This window comes from Narcine bancroftii, chromosome 7 (assembly GCF_036971445.1).
Source record: "Narcine bancroftii isolate sNarBan1 chromosome 7, sNarBan1.hap1, whole genome shotgun sequence".
In the NCBI taxonomy this organism is placed as follows: domain Eukaryota; kingdom Metazoa; phylum Chordata; class Chondrichthyes; order Torpediniformes; family Narcinidae; genus Narcine; species Narcine bancroftii.
In genome coordinates, this window is record NC_091475.1 from 57,006,924 (window position 1) to 57,021,897 (window position 14,974).

The 14,974-nt window shown below is 42.2% G+C and overlaps 1 protein-coding gene across 1 annotated transcript in view; it reads right to left on the reverse strand.

Annotated features, from left to right (window-relative positions):
- Window positions 1–2,432: 2,432 nt before the first annotated feature.
- The window catches only part of slc51a (solute carrier family 51 member A), a 32,971-nt gene continuing 20,429 nt past the window's right edge, over window positions 2,433–14,974 (reverse strand). The window contains exons 7-8 of the mRNA XM_069890193.1: window positions 4,144–4,249; window positions 2,433–2,623 (exon numbers count right to left, since the gene is read on the reverse strand). Coding sequence (XP_069746294.1) covers window positions 2,484–2,623; window positions 4,144–4,249 — 246 coding nt within the window. The 3' untranslated portion in view covers window positions 2,433–2,483. The remainder of the gene's footprint in view (window positions 2,624–4,143; window positions 4,250–14,974) is intronic.

Sequence of the window (14,974 nt, forward strand, 5' to 3'; positions counted from 1 at the left end):
AAGCCAGGTAATTCACAAGCAGCTTACATTTGCCTTCATTAATGTATCAGATCCACAGTTGGCTCATCAACAGATGAGTTCCTGATGGCCATCAAACACATCTCTGGAAAGGCCAATGTAGTGGTAGATACATTGACTTGCCCGGCCATACAATTCATGCAGACCTTAGCCCAAGGGGTGGGCTATGTTGCACTCACTATAGTGCAACAGGCAGATGAAGAAATTCTGCATTATGGAACAGCAGACTCAAAGCTGCAGCTGGAAGAAATTTCAGTAGGCCCGGAGCTCAAACTCCTGTGTGACGTATCTACAGGTTGTCCTCACCTAATTGTTATGATGGCCTAGAGGCAGCAGGTATTTGACGCGGTACACAGGTTGGCACATCCATCGATCAGAACGACTGTCTGGATGATCGCCAACAGTTTTGTGTGGCATGGCCTTCCAAAACAGGTCAGCAATTGGGTGAAGACATGCACTCGTTGCCAGACATCTAAAGTCCAACAACACACGAAAGCCCCACTACAATCTTTTGAGTCATTGTATTGAAGATTTGACCACATAAATGTAGACATTATAGGCCCCCTGTTGGTGTCGTGTGGTTCCCTTTTTCTTCTCACTATGGTGGATCAGGCCAAGCAGTGGCCAGCGGCGGTTCCACTGGCAGACATGACTACTGGCTCCTGAGCCAGGGCCCTCATTTCCACCTGGATAGCACGTTTTAGACTGCCAGCTCTCATCGCATATGACAGGGATGCTCAATTCACATCAAACCTGTGGTCAGCAATGGCCACCCTGCTTGGAACCAAGTTGCACCATACAACTGCGTACCACCCACAATCCAACTGACCAGTAGAAAAGTTCCACATTCATTTAAAATCGGCCCTTGTGGTGCATCTGCAGAGTCCTAACTGGGTTGACAAATTGCCTTAGGTACTCTTGAGCATACGAACGACATCCAAGGACAATTATAGATGCCTCATCAGCAGATCTGGTCTACGGCCTGCCCCTGATGGTTCCAGGAGAATTTGTATCAGACTCATGATGATGGGAGGAGATGCCTGCAGCAGTCCTAAGCAAGCTCAATTCTTTAGTGCCCATACCGACATCTTAACACAGTCAGGCCAGGTCCTATATACCCCAGAACCTGCAGGACTGAAAGTACATTTTCATACAGAAAGCAGCACACCAAGCACCATTCCAGCATCCACAAGGGTCCCTTCGAAGTACTAAGACACAATGGTTTGACGTATATTTTGGACATCAGAGGCAAAGAGGAAGCTTTTGCAATTGACTGCCTCAAACCTGCCCTTCTGGATTTGGACAGACTAGTCATGGTTCAGGTGCCTTGGCCGAGAGGAAGCCCACCCAAAAGAAATATACAGACTTTTGGGGACTGCAGTAGGATTGCTGGTTCTTTGGGGTGGGGGGGGGGGGGTGCTCATGTGGCGACCTACTCACCAGCAAGCCAACTGCCCAAAGTGCTGTGGAAAATATGGGAAATTGGAAATTGACCTGCATCCAACACAACTTTTTATCTGGGATGATAATGTATGAGCCCAGCATGGAGGTGTCCATCTTGCACTAGACTCCATAAGGTGTACATAGACTTCCTAATGTTTACATCATCTCGACAACATGTACCACGATTCCACAACATCTACACTGACATCTATAGTAGCTCAGTATAGAATACTTTGCTACACTCATACAGGAAGAAAAGATTTGACAATATTTTCAGACAATCGCATAGCAAGTAGTAACTTTTTAAAAATTTGAATTAAATTGGATTCTTAGTTAATATAGCAGCATATTATGAACATTTTATTCTACTTTTACATCAATTTTTCACCTTAAGTGCGATAATCAAAATGAACAATAGTTTTTAAATCCTTTTTACTGTCCAAAGCTGTGAGGTATGTGAGATTCAAATTTTGGTCTACTTCAGACACTGATCCCTCTCTCTTAGGCATGGAATTATTTAGTCTGCATTGAGTTTTGAACAAGTCAACTCCCAAGTTGTGGTTTAGTTCAGAAAGAGCATGAGGTCAGTGAGGTGAAAGAGGTCTGATGCAGTCTTTGCATTTTTCATCCATTTCAATTAGCCCACAAAATTCAGACAAGAAACCCATAATTTCCTGTGCAGAACTTTCTGTGGCCATTACATCTTGTTTGTCAATGTTAGGTGACTAGATCAGAAGGAAAGAATAATGCACACATTCCTCTCAGTGAGAAACCTAGCAAAACTACTGTAGCAATCTTGATACATTATTAAGAATAAGTTTTTTTGTGCTTACAGAACAGTTACTAAATCAAGTGTTAAAACTGTTAAAAATATAAACAAATATCTTTGTGCTATTAAGATGCCAGGCTGCCATTACTGGAAGGTCAAAAAGAGAACCTAGAAAGTCAAACCTCAATACAAATACATGATGTTGAGTTATTGCCTGATGTGCATGAAATTCTATTTTATGCCATACAATGATTCACATGGTTTGGGGCTTTTCTGTCTTTATGCAGGATTGTATTTCATTGATTTCTTGGGGGTCGTATTTTCTTCGGTAGTAAATACGTGATAACATTGTAATAATAAACATCTCCATTATGAGAAGCTGCTGGGTCATATCTGAAAAAGACAGAAGCATACTTTGTTAGTTTCAATTTGAAGAAGAAATCTCTATGAAATACATGACAGGATACACTCATGACAAGGTACAACTATTTAAGAATAATTTAATTTTGGGACTCTCAAGTCGATGTATTTGTGAAGAAGGCTTGGCTGCAACTATATTTAGTTAGGAGTTTGAGATTTGGTACGTCACCAAGGACTTGCAAATTTTTACAGGTACACTCATTACTTCACTGTCTGGTGTGGACAGTACAGGAAGAGGCCATTAGGAGCATTAGTCTTCCCTCCATTAATTACATCTTTAAGAGGCAGTGCCACATGAAAGTAGCTTTTTTTCATCAAGGACCCACACCACCCAGGCCATGCCCTTTTCACACTGCCACCATCAGAGAGGTGAAACAGGAGCTTGAAGACACATACTCAATGTTACAAAAACAATTTCTTCTCCTCTGCCACCAGATTTCTGAATGGACAATGGACTATTTTTAAAAAACAAATGTCATCTTGTATTTATAGAATTGTAATTTCTAGTGATTTTGCATCTTGTCCTTCAGTCATAGTGGTTTGTGCCTCAGAGTCGAGGATGATGGCCTTCGTTTGATCGCCCACAGAGAAGATGCCTGTGCATGTATTTGTTTAACGTCTATTTGATGTTGCACTCCAAGAAACACATGATATTTCACAAATCAACCAACTAGTTCCAATAGCCTGGAGATCACGATGATTGGAGCTGATGGATTTGTTGCAGCCTTCGTCCACCTTTGTAGCCGTTGAGTTGAAAATAATTTCGTCTGCCTGTTCCAACGTTGTGGACTTGGTTGGATTATTCTTTGTGAGGGACTTCACCCTCGATATTACCACATTGGTGATCCTACCAGGAGCATAGCTCCAGATGGCATCACTCTCAGGATCTCAGGACCACACATGCTTCTCCACCACAAGCTGACAATCCACAGAGAAGATTTTTCCTGCACAGCATTGCTGCCGCAAAGATTCCACGACACATGTTCACGAAAATAAACCTGATTCTGATTCTCCACCCCAAGCATGGAAGATAGTTTGCCACAGATGCTACTTGGACAATTTTTTTGTCATTTTGTACTCCATTCTATTACCTGAGATATGTGTTCAACAAAGGCTCAGGAAATAACATTTATTTCTGAAGAAAGTATTTCTGTTCAAACCACACGGAAGTATTTTGGAATATCAGAATGAGCAGAACCCGAAAAGATCATTACAATTCATTTAGCAAAGTATCAAATAATCTTCCGTGCTCTTTCCTCAACTATAGAGTCCACAATTTTGGTTTTTCCATATTTTCAACATCAGTCATTTCCTTGCTTAGAAGAAAGGAGGTATGTTTTTGGTTACCAGAGAGAATCATAAATTCAGCATATTGTGAACTCGTATTTTCTTTTTTGTTCAAATATTCAGATTGATGTTGAAATGGTCCAATTTTTAAAAATCAATTTATGGTTATTATCATCTAAAATTAAAATAGCATTGAAGTGACATACATCCTGCTCTGACCGTTGGTGAAAGTGGAGGTGCACAGGCTATGCCTCCTGACAATGCTGTTATGTTGAGAATGGTGGCTTGGAGTTGAGTAAGGATGAATGAAATCTGTTGGAAGCGAAACAGAAAATTTAAATCAGCAATTTTAACCCAAATGATAATAATTGGACTCATTTGATAATAACATTTCATATTTTCTTCTTATTAACTTCTGAAGCTGACAATTCAATTACCTGAATGATGAATGGCTAATCCAGGGGTGGCTCTCAAGCATCTGAAGTTTATTGTATGTGGCTCTTGTGTTAAGAAAATTTGGCCACCCCTGGGCTAATCGATTATGACCCTCTCCTTGAGGTGCTTCCTTTCAGAAGCTGTGCACCATGGCAATTCGATGAACAATTTCCCAGTTTGGTCCTATCCTCGTGTTGCAAGGCTGCCTCTCTTATCACCGAGGAAAAGGTTTAACTGTTCAAACTTAAGTAATCAGTGCTAAAATACATCACCTGAGAAACAAAACTTTAGGCAGTTCTTTTGCAAGAAATGCTGAGTTCTAATGGGAGATCATGAACATGAATCATTAATTCTGGGTTTTTTTCTCTCAGAAAGCTGCCTGATCCTTTGAGTATTTAAAGAAATTTCTGTTTTTATTTCAGATTTACAACATGTATATTTTTTATTAATTGAAGAATACATAACATTCAAGATAACACTTGCAAGTTTTGCAGGCCATTCACTATCCTTCATTATCTCCCATGTGGTACAACCCCTCTCAGTTCCAAAGAAGAGGAATTAGGTACATGTACTCATTGACAATAAATACAAGCCATTCATTGCCCATTGTGTTGTTAATGACATCTGTATCTTTTCAAAAAGACAGGCAGATGATTCAATTGTTATCATCAATATCAACATAGGAACATAGGAAGTAGGAACAGGAGTAGGCCAAAAATGGCCCATGGAGCCTGTTCCGCCATTCAATACGATCATGGCTGATCTAATATATGACCTAACTCCACCTACCTGCCTTCTCCCCATATCCCCTAATTCCTCTATCATGTAAAAATTTATCTAACTAAATTTTAAATATGTTTAATGAGGCAGCCTCAACCACTTCCCTGGTTAGAGAATTCCAAACATTCATTACTCTCTGGGAAAAACTATTTTTCCTCATCTCTGTCCTAAATCTACTCGCCCGAATCTTGAGACTGTGTCCTCTCGTTTTAGTTTCCCCGGCCAGCTCAAAAAACCTTCCTACATCTATCCTATCCATACCCAAGTTGAAGATTCTAAGAGCAGCAATGGATTATTTTTTTGTCTTTGAGCAAATCTTAATGATTTCAATATTGACCAAGAAAATGCAAATGATTTTATTAGCTATGTCAAACTTGAAGGTGCTGGAACACTCAAATAAACTATGATCTTCTTCAATGGAAGGACTGTTCAACCAGAATACTGTTACACCTCAAACAAACAGAAGACACAATTCAAAAAAGGGTTAAATTTTAAATTTATTAATGAGTATTAACAATATAATGTCTTAGCCCAAGTAACTATAACAAGTATCATCTTCATAAACAGTGTGTATGTAGAAAAACAGACTATTAGTCTGTGCCCAATATTCAAAAAGAGAAAAATTCCCCCCCCCACAAAAAAGCCCCAAGTCAGTCCACAGAATTTTTTTTAACTTTATTTATTCGTTCAAAATACAGATAATAAGTAACATATATAACAATAAACAAAGCGTGAACCTAATATTTTATATATATTTTTAAAAAAGAAAGAAGAAAAAGGAAAGAAACGCCCCCCCCCCCCCTTTCAGCCAACTCTCCTAAGGAGAGCCGTAAAGAAAAAAGAAAAAAAATAAAGAAAAGTAAAGCATACATATTAAAATCTAGTCAATATAAATCAAAATGTAAATATTCTGAATATAACAACCACCTATTAATAAAAAAACTATAGTTATCCGTGAAACATATGTAATTTTTTTCCATTATTAAACAATATTTCATCTCATTATGCCAAAAGTCTCAAATTTAATCATTTCAGGTAAAATCATATCTCTACCGAACACATGTTTTACCAAAGATCAAACTTGATAAAAATACACTTATGCTTAATCGGACTGTTTAAACCCCAAACATTAAAAGTAGCAAACTTCAACTTTGGCATATCCACTAATATTACAAAAAACTAATAATATCAATATATAAAGACTCAGATCAACGTAAATAGGCCCTCCAATAGGAGAAAAAGAAACCACAAATTAAAGTCTAAATAAAATGAAAATTTAAAAAAAGATAAAAAGAAAAAAAAACCCCAAAAAACTACCAAAAGGTAGTAATCCCTATACAAAAGTTGGGTGTGGATCACCCACCAGTGGCTGATGACTAATAGAACATAGAGCAAATTTCTCCCTCCCCAGCCAAACAAAGAATAACAAGATATCATAATGACATAAAAAGAAAATAAAAATAAAAAAGTTCTTCTATTCATCCAAGAAATTCCAGACTCGGCGACCCCATTTCAAGGAAATGGATTCTTTCCATTCCCATTTCTCCCATTTCTGCCGTTTCTTCCATTTCCAGAACAACCAGATTTTTCTTTAGGAGACAATGGTGGGCTACGTCTTTGTCCTCTTACATCCAGCAACGAGTCATCAAAACTCATTGCTTCACACTCATTCTCAAAAAACCGAGATTGAAAGTCTCCACAAAACACCTTCAACACTGCCGGATAGCGAAAAGTAGACATAACCTTTACTCCACAAAACTTCTTTAACCGGATTAAATCGACACCGAAGCTGAATAACCTCTTAACTCGAATCAGGATAGAAAAAAACTCTACTATTCTGAATCATTAACGGAGCTTGTCGTTGTCTCGCGTTTTGCACTGCTAAACAAAGTATTGTTTCTCTGTCCAAATAATTCAAACATTGAATTATCACGGGTCTCGGTGGTTGACCAGGTAGAGGTCTTCTTCTTAAGGCTCTATGAGCTCTTTCCAATACCAGACCTCCAGAGGAAAATTCCTGCCCCAGTATTTGTGGAATCCATTCAGTAAAGAAACGAAGAGGGTCTTGTTCTTCCATACCTTCTGGCAAACCAACAATCTTCACATTATTCCTTCTACTTTGATTCTCCAAATAGTCTACTTTCCTCTCTAACTCCCTCTCACGTTCTCGCAATTCTTTAATGGATTCTTCCACCTCCAACACTTTTTCTGTATTAGAAGCCACTTGTTGTTGACATTTCAAAAAGAAGCCTGAAATTGTTTAAAATCCTCACAAGATGCTTCCACACGTATTTTAACTGTATCCAGTTCCAAACTGAGCCTCTGAGACATTTCATTCAGCATAGGCTGAATGATAAGGCTTAGCTGTTTACATTGTAATTCAGAAAAGCTCAGCCCTGCTTTCTCTTGCGTAGTGGCAGAACCAGGTAACTGCAGCTCCTGCTGCATCTCAACAACAGGCAGTTTAACAGTTTTGCAGTGGGTCTAGACTCCCAGCGACGGCACCCCAACTTCCTCAGGGGGCCGACGCTGTTCTCCCCCCGCAACCTATTGTTGCTTCAAAAACTCACAAAAAAGACCAAAATATTCAGATTGGAGTATATCCTGGGGTATTTCAAGCAATGGAATCGTCTTCTTGCGTGCCCCCTCCGTTAAAGTCAGCAGGCTGCCAGAATCAGGATCCACATCAGGGGCACATGCACCTTCCTCCTGAGAACGGGTAATTCCAGCGATGTCTTTCTCCTGGTGAGTTGTAGTCATTTTTTCAGCTCCCACAGGCAATCTCTGTGGTTTAGGCTTGAAAGAAAGCAAACCTGAAGTTGTAGCAGACTAAATCTTCAACACTCCGAAAATGTAGTTTCTTCTGTACTTGAGGTTTAATCTTTTTACCATTAATAGCCATAACAATTCCTTGATACTTTAAACTAAGTTTTAAAAAATTTAAACCTGAAAACAAAGAGTTAAAAACGGGTTCTTAAAAGTCTGGCCAGAGAGGTCAAGATTACACGTTGAGACTCTACGCCATCTTGCCAAGCCCCCCAGTCCACAGAATTTAATCTCAAAGCTCAATGTTCAAATTCAATTCCCCCAATGAATAAAATAAAAGGACATTGTATTGAACATATCCTTTTTCAAGGCCTCCTTTGATGACTTCCCTTGGTTCTTAAATTGTGGTTTTTAACCCTTCATTATCTTATGAGGTGTGTGCCTCCACTGCTTCAACTGATGCAGTTCTGCTGCTCCAACAGCCATTCTCAACGTTCCATCCTCTCTCAGCTTGACCCAGCTGCACCACAAGTCATACACAGTTCCTAGCAGAATTCCAAGGATTTTTTTTTGCCTAGACCACTCTAGAATGCTACACCCAGAAGAACAGTTTGCAAATTTGCCAGAGAATGACCATGAGAAAGAGAGTACAAACTCAAAAATATATCAGAACACATCAGAACTACAACACATTTATGAAATATTTATATACAACACCAAAATCTGTGTTTCAATTAAGTACAGAAGTGTTTGTCTTCCACGTTGAGTCAAGCAGCGTAACTGTGAAAAACAAAAGCCTAATGAAAGCAGACCACAATCTTGAACAATGTCAAAAAAGGAAGTAAAACACAAAAATCTGTAGGCTCCATGGTTGAAGTAAAAACACAAAATGCTGGAGAAACTCAGCTGGTCAAACAGTGTCCTTTATGTTCTTTTTCTTTGGCTTGGCTTCGCGGACGAAGATTTAAGGAGGGGGTAAATGTCCACGTCAGCTGCAGGCTCGTTTGTGGCTGACAAGTCCGATGCAGGACAGGCAGACACGGTTGCAGCGGTTGCAGGGGAAAATTGGTTGGTTGGGGTTGGGTGTTGGGTTTTTCCTCCTTTGCCTTTTGTCAGTGAGGTGGGCTCTGCGGTCTTCTTCAAAGGAGGTTGCTGCCCGCCAAACTGTGAACACCAAAATGCACGGTTTGAGGCGATAACAGCCCACTGGCAGTGGTCAATGTGGCAGGCACCAAGAGATTTCTTTAGGCAGTCCTTGTACCTTTTCTTTGGTGCACCTCTGTCATGGTGGCCAGTGGAGAGCTCGCCATATAACACGATCTTGGGAAGGCGATGGTCCTCCATTCTGGAGACGTGACCCACCCAGCGCAGTTGGATCTTCAGCAGTGTGGACTCGATGCTGTCGACCTCTGCCATCTCGAGTACTTCGACGTTAGGGATGAAAGCGCTCCAATGAATGTTGAGGATGGAGCGGAGACAACGCTGGTGGAAGCGTTCTAGGAGCCGTAGGTGATGCCGGTAGAGGACCCATGATTCGGAGCCGAACAGGAGTGTGGGTATGACAACGGCTCTGTATACGCTTATCTTTGTGAGGTTTTTCAGTTGGTTGTTTTTCCAGACTCTTTTGTGTAGTCTTCCAAAGGCGCTATTTGCCTTGGCGAGTCTGTTGTCTATCTCATTGTCGATCCTTGCATCTGATGAAATGGTGCAGCCGAGATAGGTAAACTGGTTGACCGTTTTGAGTTTTGTGTGCCCGATGGAGATGTGGGGGGGCTGGTAGTCATGGTGGGGAGCTGGCTGATGGAGGACCTCAGTTTTCTTCAGGCTGACTTCCAGGCCAAACATTTTGGCAGTTTCTGCAAAACAGGACATCAAGCACTGAAGAGCTGGCTCTGAATGGGCAACTAAAGCGGCATCGCCTGCAAAGAGTAGTTCACGGACAAGTTTCTCTTGTGTCTTGGTGTGAGCTTGCAGGCGCCTCAGATTGAAGAGACTGCCATCCGTGCGGTACCGGATGTAAACAGTGTCTTCATTGTTGAGGTCTTTCATGGCTTGGTTCAGCATCATGCTGAAGAAGATTGAAAAGAGGGTTGGTGCGAGAACACAGCCTTGCTTCACGCCATTGTTAATGGAGAAGGGTTCAGAGAGCTCATTGCTGTATCTGACCCGACCTTGTTAGTTTTCGTGCAGTTGGATAATCATGTTGAGGAACTTTGGGGGACATCCGATGCGCTCTAGTATTTGCCAAAGCCCTTTCCTGCTCACGGTGTCGAAGGCTTTGGTGAGGTCAACAAAGGTGATGTAGAGTCCTTTGTTTTGTTCTCTGCAAACAGAGGAACTACTGACATGGTCTTTGCCCTTAGACAGCTCCAAGAAAAGTGCAGAGAACAAAACAAAGGACTCTACATCACCTTTGTCCTTTATGTAGCAAAGGTGAAAATACATAACTGATATTTCGGGCATGAGCTCTTCATCAAGGTACGGAAAAATGTTGCAGGCATCTGAATAAAAAGGTAAAGGTGGGGGGGAGGTGTATCGCAAAGGCAGTTGGAGAAGGGAGGGAGAGCACAGCTGCAAGCAAAGGGAGGAGGGATAGTTGGGTGAGCTTGGGAGCAGCAGGAATTACAAAAAAAGGAGAATGCTTTCTGCACTTGAAGCAATGGATGTGATCTTACTCAAGTCGATATGTATAGCACACAATTAACTCCCTTGCAGATTAAGATATAGCAGAGCATATCGTCATCAAACTCTATTGCAAAGAAAAGCTGTGCAGTAACATTGAAATAATCTGGCATCTAACCCAAGAACAATTTAGATCACACAGAGACAACCTCAGTTTTACCTGTTCTGCATTGATCAACGAGTTTGACATGGCTAATAAAATGATCAAGACTGGCAAACCTAACTGACCAAACAACCCATTCCCATTTTTGTACCAAGCTGTGTATCATAATGGCTACAGCAATTCATGCTAATGTTGCTAGAAAATAGCTGGCTCACAAAGTACTCCTCAATGCTGGAGCCTGCTCTGCCATTCAGTAAGATTATGTGATCTACTTGTCACTCTTTCTGCCTCCAACTTTGATGTGATCTGGGGAATGAGCTCCATCCCTCTTCTGGAAGTCTGCTGACATTGAGGCAAAAGTTGGTGGTAGGGCACCAAGCTATTAGTCCAACTTTTCTCCCTTCTGAACTAACTCATCAGCACCATGGTAACATTTCACCCCCTTGTTTATTGGAAGTCTATCTTCTGCCTAAAATAAATAGACTTTGTTTTCCATCACCATTTAAGGAAGAGAAAGCCAAACACTCAACACGCTGAAAGAAAAACTATAGGTCATCTTTGTCACAAATAGAACATAACCCACAATGTTGTGCCGGTCTATATATACCTCCCCCCCAAAAAAACTAAACCCTCCTTACCTCATAACCCTCTATTTTTCTTTCATTCATGTACCTGTCTAAGAGTGTCTTAGATGCCCCTATTGTTGCAGCCTCCACTCTCATTCCTGGCAATGCATTCCAGGCACCCACTATTCTCTGTGTAAAAAAAAACTTACCCCTAAACATTCCTCCCTTCACTTTGTTCAGATGTTCTCTAGCATTTGCTGCTGTTTCCCTGGGTAAAACGTGTTGACTGTCTACCTTATCTATGCCTCTCAGAATCTTGTAGATCTCTATGAAGTCTCCCCCTCATCCTTCTTCATTCCAAAGAGAAAAGTCCTAGCTCCGCTAGCCTTGCCTCATAAGACTTATTTTCCAATCCAGACAACACCCTGGTAAATCTCCTCTGCACCCTCTCCATAGCTTCACTTCCTTCCTATAATGAGGTGTCCAGAACTGAACACAATACTCTAAGTGTGATCTCACCAAGATTGATAGAGCTGCAATATTACCTCATGACTCCTGAATTCAATCCATCGATTAATGAAGCCCAGCATAATCTCCTTTCTTCTGATTTTGATTCCATTAGCAAAGTAATTGAGCAGGAGGAGGTTTGAAAGACTTAAATGTTGCAAACTATGTGACTGAATCTTTTAATCTTGAAGGGGCTGTAAATTCAAACTTATGAGCAGCAAGGAAATGGGATAGTCCCTGCCAAAAGTCAGAGGAGTTCCTGCAGTATTTGATGGCAACATCAAATAAACACTATTTTTTAACATGGTGACATGTTACAGCAAAGCAATATTTTATAAAACAACACCAAACTCTGTCAAATTACATTCACCAAGGCCTCAGACTTGCTAAATGTTCAGGAGTGTGCAGCGTCTGCAGATGGGGTGACAGATGTTTGAAAAGTGCTATTAGATAACATCCAAAAAGAAACAAGTCTGACACTAATAAATACAGGAAGATTTTTACAATATTTTGAGTTGTTTTCAATCCCACAGATAGCTTCAGCATTTTTTCATTTAGGAGTACAATCCAATCTTACCAGTACTACCTTCCTCAAAAATAACCTGCTGAGGTTCTCGAATGAGAAACATGAATATAGCGCGTAAATAATTCTGCAGATGTGTCCAAAGGAAAAAGATCAGCAAAAATTGATCCAGGCCTGAGACAAATGAGGTTGACCAATGCTGAAATGCAGAACATAATCCAAAAATCAGATGACTGAGAAACAACCAATTTGGCAAACATTTTAACAAGTGTAGCGAGCTGCACTGATCCACAAACAAACTGGCTCATGGAGGTGCAGGCTTGCACTGGGCTAGCATCACAATGGTCCTGGTGGGAGGGACCGAAAAGGATCATGGGAGTAGTGCTGATATGTTCTTGGAGAGTTCCCATAAAGTCAGTTGGTTGGTTCAACTCACTCACAACTTCTGTGTGGTTTTTTTTTCTTTCATTCACTGCACAGCACACCGACCACAGTGGTGACCCCGACGGTCCAAAACGGCCTTTTGGACGCCAAAATGAATGACATGAGCGCACAGAATGCAGTCTTGCTGAAGCTGCCAACCTTTTAGACCTCACAGCCGCTAGTCTGGTTTGAACAGGCTGATCACTGCATACTCCAAAATATATTACTACATGGTCAGTTCACTTGACCAGGAGACTGCCAGACAAATCATCGACTTCTTATATCAGCTGCAGCACAGCTGCTCCACATGGATGACCTAGGTGACCACATGCTGTCTGCCCTTATGAACGATATGCTGGCATTAATGGACAGCCCTAGTCCCTGTTAACTGTTCGATCAGATATTTCTTGAACAGCTGCTGGGATACATCCACCCCCCCCACTTCTCGCAAACAATGAATTCAGCAACCCACGCTGGTTAGCAGCCCATGCGGATTTCGTGTGGCACACCAAGCAATATGGTGGGGAAACCATTGACCTAGTTGCTGCGTCATGCCCAGCAACTCGTCTCTCTCATGCCCAGAAACTAGTCTCTCTCACGCCCAGAAACCCGTCTCTCTCCTACTTCACCGAGGAGGCCGACGACAGCCACAGCAGGTAGAGACTCAAACTTGGAGCAGTGGTGTTTCTACGATCAGAAATGGGTTTCTGGAGTCCGCTGCTACTGTCCAACTCATTCCCATCTGATAAACACCAGGGCTGGCCGCTGAGACAGACTCCTTTGTCTATGGGACCAGCACTCAGGACAGTGTTTCCTTGTGGACACGGGTGGAGGTCAACGTCTTTCCACCCTTGAACCAAGACACCCATGCCGGAAAGTCTGGACCATCCCTCACTGCCGCCAACAATAGCAACATACGCACGTACAGGGTGCAGACATCCCTCTTGAGTTCAGCTCCTTCTGTTTTTTCTGGACCTTCACTTTGGCTGACGTGGCCCCCCCACCATGGTCCCAAAATATGGTGTCCAGCACCACATCTCCAGGGTGCTACACACCCGGGCACGCAGGCTTCCTCCCAACAAGCTGCAGCTCACCAAGGAAGAATTCAGGAAGATGGAAGAGATGAGAATTGGACAGCCCATGGGACTCTTCTCTTTATATGGTGCCGAAGTCTTCTGGAGGATGGAGACCTTGTGGGGACTACCGCCGGCTCAATGATGCCATGACAGCCAACTGGTACCTGGTTCCCACATCTAGGATTTCACAGCCAATCTAAACTGAATGAGAATCTTCTTAAAAATTGACCTGGTCTGGGGGTACCACCAGATCCCTGTGTACCCCAGAGATACCCCAAGCCCTCATCACTCCTTTCAGCCTTTGAGTTCCTCCGTATGCAATTCGACCTCAAAAGTGCAGTGCAGACTTTCCAGAGACTCATGGACTCGGTGGGGCATGACCTAGATTTTGTTTTTATCTACCTAGATGACATCCTCATTGCCAGTCATTCGCACAGGTGTACCTAACACACCTGCAGGTGCTCTGCCAGTGACTATGGTCTAGCCATCAACCTAGCGAAATGTCATTTCGACCTGATGGCCATGATTTCCTAGGGTACTACATTGATCAACATGGGGCAGTCCCTCTTCTGTCAAAGGGTGAGACCATTTGTAAGTTCACCAAGCCAACTACGGTCAAAGGTTTGCAGGAGTTCATTGGGATGGTCAACTTCTATCATCGGTTCCTGCCGTCAGCTGCCAGAATAATGTGACCTCTTTTTAAGATGCTATCCGGTCAAACCAAAGAACATGGCTTTCGACCATGTCAAAGATGCTCTGGCAAATGCCACCCTTCTAGTGAATCCGCACATTGATATGCCCACTACCCTCATGGTCGGTGACATCCTGGAGCAGTTGATTGATGGACATTGGAGACCACTCACTTTCTTCACCAGACACCTGCGGGCCCCAGAGCAGTAATGCATTCGACAGGGAATTGCTAGCCCTTTACCTTGCTGTATGCCAGTTCTGCTATTTCCTCGAAGGACAGGATTTTACTGTCTTCACCGATCACAAATCCCTCACTTTTGCCTTTGCCAAGGTGTCGGACCTGTGGTTGGCAAGGCAGCAGCATCACATCTTTTATATCTCAGAGTACACAATGGCTATCAAGCACATTTCCGCAGAACAACCCTTACGTCCGTCCTGTCTGTGCACTCTGTGTCCCACGGAATCGACTATACAGCACTTGAAGCA